The sequence below is a fragment of the Pezoporus wallicus genome, unplaced genomic scaffold (genome assembly GCF_028554395.1).
Source record: "Pezoporus wallicus isolate ANWC-B61680 ecotype Strahan unplaced genomic scaffold, APGP_CSIRO_Pwel_v1 contig_8566, whole genome shotgun sequence".
Lineage (NCBI taxonomy): Eukaryota > Metazoa > Chordata > Aves > Psittaciformes > Psittacidae > Pezoporus > Pezoporus wallicus.
In genome coordinates, this window is record NW_026636996.1 from 102,718 (window position 1) to 110,628 (window position 7,911).

General features: G+C 50.0%; 1 protein-coding gene across 1 annotated transcript; it reads left to right on the forward strand.

The window, feature by feature from the left end:
- CARTPT (CART prepropeptide) lies at positions 1–862 on the forward strand. Its single transcript, XM_057402705.1, has 3 exons — positions 1–147; positions 230–313; positions 385–862. Exons 1-3 carry the CDS (start codon positions 1–3, stop codon positions 490–492), a joined length of 339 nt encoding a protein of 112 aa, XP_057258688.1. The 3' UTR covers positions 493–862.
- The last annotated feature ends 7,049 nt before the right edge of the window (positions 863–7,911 follow it).

The window sequence follows — 7,911 nt, forward strand, 5'->3', positions numbered from 1 at the left end:
ATGGAGAGCTGCCGGGCGCTGGCGCTCTGCGCAGTGGCGGCCGCCCTGCTGCTGGGTGCCCGCGGGCAGGGGCCGACACCACCGCGCCGCGGCCGCGACCTGGGGTCCGCCGGCGGCGGCGGCGGCTCCTCCAGGGAGAAGGAGCTGGTGGGGCAGGGGGCCGGGGCCGGGGCGGGGGACGCCGGGCGGGCGGGTGAGGCCTGACGTGTGCTGTGGGATCTCTCGGCAGATCGAGGCGCTGCAGGAGGTGCTGGAGAAGCTGAAGAGCAAGCGGGTCCCGCACTACGAGAAGAAGTTCGGGCAGGTGCCCATGGTGAGTGCTGCGGCGGGATGGGACGGGGCGTGGCGGGACGGGCCACCCTCACCGCCTGTCGCTGCCCGCAGTGTGACGCCGGGGAGCAGTGCGCCGTGAGGAAGGGAGCCCGCATCGGGAAGCTGTGCGACTGCCCCCGGGGGACGTCGTGCAATTCCTTTCTCCTCAAGTGCCTGTGAGCGGGGCGCCCCGGGACGAGCCGCCGGGAGCGCAGGCACCGACGTCTCCTCGCCCTAACGTGCCGACCCGAGGGGGCTCCTCCGCTCGGGAAACGCAGCGAGAAGCCCCCGCGTCGCCTGTGTAACGCCGTCCGCGACATCCGACATCCATGGAGCTGTTTTCTTTCTCTCCTTCCCTCTCCCTTCTCTTCCTTCCCCTCCTTCACCGTCTGACTCTGTCCGTCCCGGAAACACCCAGCCCGTGCCTTGCCGAGCAGAGGTGCCGGTACCGGGAGCTGCAGAGTCGTTCCCGTGCGGTGCAGAGCCGAGCCGTGCCCAGAAGCGCGGCTGGCGCCGTGCCGTGCCCCGGGGCTCCCGGCTTCTTCCCGTGGCGGCCGGCGGAGGGGCCGGGCCCAGGGGATCCCCCGGGCTGTGGCGGGGGGGCGGGTGTGTGCGGAGAGCCCTGACCCAGCCGAGAAGTCCCAGCTCGGCGCACCCCCGGCGTAGCGGTGTTTGGGGACCGGCGGGATCCTGGCTGGGGGGTGCCGGCTGGAGCCGGTTGCTTTACGGGAGCCACCACGGAGAGAAAGCTGACTGGATCCGTTGCAAACTACTAGGGGATATCCTAATCATGTAGGCCAAATTGCTCACGTTTCTACAATGAATCGATGTACGGAAAAATGTCCGTCCTCCATAAATACACTGTTTTAGCAAACTCATAACGTGTTTTAAGCCTTTGTCTCCGTTAATAAAGCCACTGTTCTGATGACAGTGTTTTGGAAGAAGTTTTAATTTCATGCACTGGAATCCCCAGAAGTCAGAGGGAGATGCTGAGGGTTATTCCAAAATTACTGCAACCACCTGCATCACTGCGTGCTTCAGCTGGGCTGCCAACCAGCTCAGGACAGGGCTGGAAACTGGGGTTCATGTCTTCTGGTGATGGTTCAGTTAACACCTGCTCCCTGCCCCATTGGTGCCCAGAGGGACTGTGGGGAACACAGACGCTTTGCACCTCAGTTTTTCCTTTGGGAGAGTGCAGGGTCCATCCCAGCCACAAGACTTGGGCTGGGGATGCAATGCAGGGGGGGCAGCCACCATGGGCTGGATGGTTTTTGCTGCTTTGCATTTTATTCCCATAAAAAATGGACCTCTGAAAGAACTTCTTGCCTCTCCGTCGGTCATAACTCATCTGTGCGTCTGTGCATGCCAGAATCAGCTTTTATTTCTACCAGCTGGGAGATGAGGGTCTGTGTGTGCCAAGGTAGGCTTGGGGAAAAAGCACTCCTCCAAACAGGTTTCATATTTGGTGCTGAAGAGAGCACAAATTTAAGTGAGAAATCCAGAGACTTGTGAGAGAAAAGAGAATTCTGTAAGGCCCTTGCTTTACTCCTGAACAGGAAAGGAGTAAACAGGAGGAAGCCTGGCTGAAACAGGTACAGAAAAACTGACTGCAAAAAGAGATATCACACTGGGTTTTCTATTATCATTATTACTATTGTGGCTTTTATTACAGTTATTATTGTTGTTATTACTATTTCTGCTGTTACCCTTATCACTATTATTGCTATTAATATTATTTTCCAGGGCAAAGATGAGCTCTTAGTATGCCTGAGAGAAAAAGAAAATAAACAGAAGCTGGAAGCATGCAGAGAGGGTGTGAAAGCCAGTGGAGCAGATGGGACCAGAGAGCTGGGGGATGCCATGCATGGGCAAAGCAGTACTGGTCAGGAGGGAGCTGTGTGTTTTGGGGTTTGAGGGGCAGAAGGGGGGTTTTAAAGTAGGGGAGCACCATGGTGCAAATGGTGGGAACACTGTTCAGGGAGGACTTTACAAAGAGGAAGGGATATGAAGTGAGAAGGGATGCAAAAGTGGGATTTTCCAGGCAGAGATGGCTGCAAGCTGTGACTGCATATTTTGTGCCTGTGGGCTGGTGCTGGCCTGCGGAGGAGAGGTGTAATGGTGCATTCACAGAGATGGAGGTGTGCATTAGGTTTGGCAAACTGGAACCTGTGTTTGTGGGTGTCTTTATGGTATTTCCCGGAGACACTGTAGAGGCATTTACTCTTCATCTCTTGTGGAATATTGAAATCAGTTTTGTAGCGTCTGGGCTTGGTTCCCATACACACACACACACACACACACACACACACACACTACAAAAGGACTTACATTTAGGTGCTGGTTGCTTTCAGGTATGTAGGCTGTTCAGTGGTCCCCTCAGCGCAGAGTCCAGCCCCCAGGTATCCCTGCCATCTCAATGAACTGAGCTCTGCATAGATTACCTCAACATGCAACATTTTTACTGGTGGTACATTTACGCAAAGTTGGACTGAAATATGAAATACGGGACTAAAATATGTCAAAAATTAATAAGCTTGTGTGACTGTTTTACAATTCTTGTTTTGCCTGGTAACAGTGCTCAGAATTATAATGTGATTTAAATAAAGATCCCAGTTCTAAATTTAAAACCTGACTTAAGGAAACAGGGGTTTATGGTTCACTTGCGTAATGCTGTCATTGTGAGAATATTCTCTGCAATACTGTGTGCACAAGCCTGAGGGCTCTTATCATGTTGATTATGCTCATGACCTCTTACGTTACATTACAGTTATTTCTACCCTACAGATTAAAAAATACAAGTGGGGAGGAAAACCTGTGCCTGCCCTGCTTCCTCTCTGGGGAGTGGGATAGGAGTGGGATAGGTCTGGCCACACCAGGGGCAGCCCCTAATGGTCCCAGCCCCCAGCAGCCCCTGCAGGATGCACCCCAGTGCCTGACAGGATGTGTCCAAATGTGCTGTGGGAGATGACAGCTGGAGGTCGGTTATCGCGGGTGTACACCACGGGCAACAGTGGCTTCAATACTGTTTGACATCTTTATTGATGACCTGGGTGATGGTCCAAAGTGAACCACACAGTTCAATCCATGAAATGCTCCTGGTGAAGAACAGCCCCAGGCACCAGAACAGGCTCTCTTGGCCCAGGTGGGAGAGTTGGGTCATGCCACACAGTTGAGGACCATGCAGCTCAGTAGGAACTTAATGTAACCTTGTAGCAGTCTCAGCTTCATATCTTCTTTGCAAAGGGCCTGGGTTCTGCAACTGTCTCCTTCTTACCACCAAAAAGAAAGAGAGAAGGGGCAGAGCAGCTCCTACCCAGTTCCCTATGGCACTGATCCAGAGTACAAGGTCACTGATGAGATCAACATCAAGGACACATTCCCAACAGATCTGCTGGATTAAACAGCAGGGCAGTCTTTCCGACAGCAGAAAGGAGGACCCTCCCAGAGCATCTCAACAGACATACCAAAAGCCTGTTGCCATAGTTCTGAGCTGTTGTGGAAAGACCATTCAGGAATAAACCCTTCTTGGAATACCCTGTGCCTCTGTTGACTCTGGATCCTGCAGAAAAGGTAATGGAGCCCTGTGACTGGATTGGGGCACTTATGAGAACATAAAGTGAGGCTGTCTTAGTTAACATCAGTGAGGGGACAAGGGAGCATACTAACATTTCCAAGGTGGGCCCTATACACAAGTCAGCTGAGTACCCAAAACGAGCACCACAGCTTCTGAGGGTTCATCTTGGGTTTAGACAGCAGAGAGAGCTGCAAGAGAGTTTGGACTCAATCCTGTGGTTCAGAAATAACGGGTTTATTGAGCACGGCATAAAAAAAAAACATTTGCCTGAAGTGTTAGCCCATTAGGACTCATCCGTGGTAAATCTATTTGCCTGCTGGCAGCTCCATTTCAAGATCTTAGTTTTCTTTTTGATTGGATCTTCCAGATGGAAAGGGAACCCACACAGGAAACCCATCTTTATCACTAGTCTAACCCCAACTAAATGAGCTAGTTGAATGCCAAGCAGTGGGACAAATAGGCCTAACTGGATTGTCCTGATTTTTTATTCTCCTTAGTTTCTATGGTCCTTGCCCATGTTCTACTGCTGGCACAGAATGTGAATCGTCTTCTTCTGGTCCTGCTTCTTCTAGGGATTGCTGAACCTCTTCCCAGAAAACACCTAGTCAGAAACTCAAAGACAAAGATGACCAATTCACGTTGCTCATCTGCAGCCAAGTCTTCTCCAGGCTTCCTCAAAATTCAGACTTGGTGTCCCTGGCAGAAGCAAAGCAGGCATTGCTCTTCATTAATCAGCATCAGGGAAATGTATGCCCTTGGGTGGCAGCCTCTGGGGTACAAGATGGGGAAAGTACTGAGAGGACAACTGAGATTCACATCAGAAGTCAGAGTTTGGAGATAACACTGCATGGACACAGTACATGTCACACTCCCTGGAAAAATCTCGTGACATTTTCCGCTGGGGTGGATTTTGCTGGTACTTGGGGTTTGGTGTCTTTGGTTGGTTGTTGTTGTGTGGTGACATTTTTTTGGTTTGTTGATTTTTCGTTGGTGTTTTGTTGTTATTAAAAATATTCCCTGAAAGAGGAAACTTTCTTTCAGCACCTCATTTGTTGAGTTACCAGAAGAAACAATTACATACCAGTCAACACTGTTGCTGTGGATGTTTTCAGGCTTTCTATCTGTTTGCAATTTGCATGGCAGTACATCATTTTGCATCTGCCCAGTTGCTATACCTTGTGAGGCATACACTATACCTTCTGTGAGTTTAACACAAGTACTGGAAGTTTTATGCCTTTGTGTTGGTAGCGAATCCACCACAGGCTGGAGCTGGGCAAAATAGTATCTGCAGATGAACAAGAGGTGGCAGTGTTGGAATGAAATAAATTCTTAGCAAGCAGCCATCTCTAGTCTAAATGAGGGTGTTAGCTGAACTGTGATGAATGAGATTTGGGTTATTTTTTAATCATTATCATTTAATTATTTTTATTAATTTATATTATTCATCATTTTAATTAATTTTTAATTATTATCATTAAAGCAAGCTGAAGCACACACCTATACTTTGCCTGGCTTACAACACCCATCAAGCCACCTTTAAATCTAGATCTCTGCAAGGTGGATGTCATCTCTTGCTGGGAAAGGACTGTGCACAGAAAGGGACTCAGGGGCCTGGGCAGTCTTACTTGGTGCCATCACACAAACCCCTCAACACACATTCCTCCTACACCCCGTTCCTCACTCTGCCTGTGTGAGGCCCATTTCAGCTCACAGCTGGGCCTTCAGTCCCCAGCCCTGTCTCCTGGAGACAGCTCAAACCTATGCTGATGGCACCTTGTCTTTCACACAGACCCTTCATCCAGATGCTGTAGCTTGCCTCCAGTCCCATCTCCAGCCCCATCTCCTTTGACTGCACTCCCCAGATGGATTGTGGACCTGGCTCATCACTTGCCTCTCCTGAGACTGGTGATGGACCATGTTACCAGCACCCAGCTGTGCACCGCTGGTAAGGGCACTGCCTGTGCTGGGGGCCACCTCAACTCCAGCTCACCTTACCTTGGGAAGCAGATAGCCCTTGCTGCAGCGATGCTGCTCAGCCTTAAGTCTCATTCCTGTTTGCTTTGGCTTTGCAAGCAGGGGCTTGAGGACACCTTTTATCTGTAAGGAAGAAGTTCTTTACTGTAAGGGTGGTGAGGCACTGGAATGGGTTACCCAAGGAATCTGTGAATGCTCCATCCCCGGCAGTGTTCAAAGCCAGGTTGGACAAAGCCTTGGGTGACATGGTGTAGTGTGAGGTGATGCTGCCCATGGCAGGGGGTTGGAACTTGATGGTCTTAAGGTCCTTTCCAACCCTAACGAGTCTGTGATTCTATGAAGACTTGCTTGACCTCTAGGAAGGAAGCAGAATTGTCTTTAAGGCAGCGAAAGGAGTTCACCAGCATAAAATGACTTCTGTGCTGGCGGAAGGTGAGCTTCATCCCAGTGTGATCTCCCTGGAGCAACATCTAGATCCCATCACAGTAAAGAAAGGTGCATGTCCCTGTCTAAACTTGCTTCTGTCTCCAAGAGAGGTTTACATACCATAGGGTCTATCTTCATGAAGTTTCCCACGTTTCCCACAGGAACTCCTGGATGTATTGTACACGAAAGGGCCATCAGCTGAGGGGCTATTTGGACCCGCTTCCAGCAAGAAAGCACACTGGGAGCTGAAGGAGGCCCTAGACAGAGGAGGGGATGTTAACTGGGGAAGCCAAACTGTACAGCTGCTGGTGCTGGTCGTGAAGGTGAATTCTGATCTGGGGCTGCAAGATCGCCCTGTCATGCTGCAGCTTCCACTTCAGTGACTGGATTTGTCCTCACCAGGAGCCCAGGCTAAAGCTACAGTGCAGCAAAACTCTGTTTCTCAGATTTCCATTTCAACTTGAGTGTTTTTATTCTCTGCCTCCTTTTCTGTTCCTCCTGTTCTGCCTCTTGTTCTTGGCATGGGAAACTCAATTGTCTTCCTGAGTGTTACCCTCACAAAGGCACACTGACATTTAGGGGATAGCAGAGGGCAGAGAAGAATGGGGAGTCCTGCTAGCAGGCTAGTGTGAGTTTTCTTGGCCCGTACACCAGCAGCTGCCAGTGTTGCAGAAAAGAACCTGCTTCCTCCAAGCCAGAGTCACTGGGGTGTTTCCTTTGGTATCAGAGGGAGCATTCAAAGTGTTATCTGAAGCTCTTGGCATTGCAAGACTTATCCTGAAACACGCCCTTGAAGCTTTTGCTGGCTGACCTCTATCAAGGACTGGATATGACTCTCGGAGAAGATGAGTGAGGAGGAGAGATTAGAAGAATTGAAGGAGTAAGTTTTGAAAGTGGTGCCACCAGTATGGAGGGACTGGTAGAGGCCTGAGACTTCCTTGCAAACTGATAGTTTCCTGTAAAATCCTCTTGGTTCTGACAGTTACTTATTGCTGCTGTGGAGTGAGATTTGGGGGAAAACGACACAGAAAAGTGTTCCTCAAGTCAGAACTTTTCTTTAAGGACCAGAGATTGCTCCACAGAATTACTCTTGTGAGGAGTGGCCAGCAGTTGCAGTGTAAAGTAGTAGCAGCCACTGTGGTGTTACCTTATATTCATGTTCCCTTAGGATTACTGACAAATTGTCAAGAGCCTGCCTCCTAATCCTCAAGCAGTTGCTGTCTCTTGCTGTACCATATCAGGCAAAACTTATCAACAAGCAGGATCGACTCAAGCAATCTTGCCATCTGCACTGTACCAAATGTGTTGAGCAAGAACCTGCTCCTGCAGGGAGTGCTGACGGAGGTAAAAGACAAAATAGATTGAATTTACCAACCAGTTAAGCCAATCCAGACCGATCAGAGCATTCCCAGTGAGAAGTACCTTGCTGTTACCTCTGTGAAATGCTTGTGAAGGAGCTTTTCATAAGAGCAGTGACATAGATACAACTTTCTGCACATACGAAAAGGTCAGGAGTCGGGAAGGCTGATGCCTCTTCTGCCCCTTGAATTGAAACCAATGTGTTGATATGTGCAGGTGACAGTGCTGGTGGAGTTCCTTATTAACAGCTGCATGGAAATATTTGG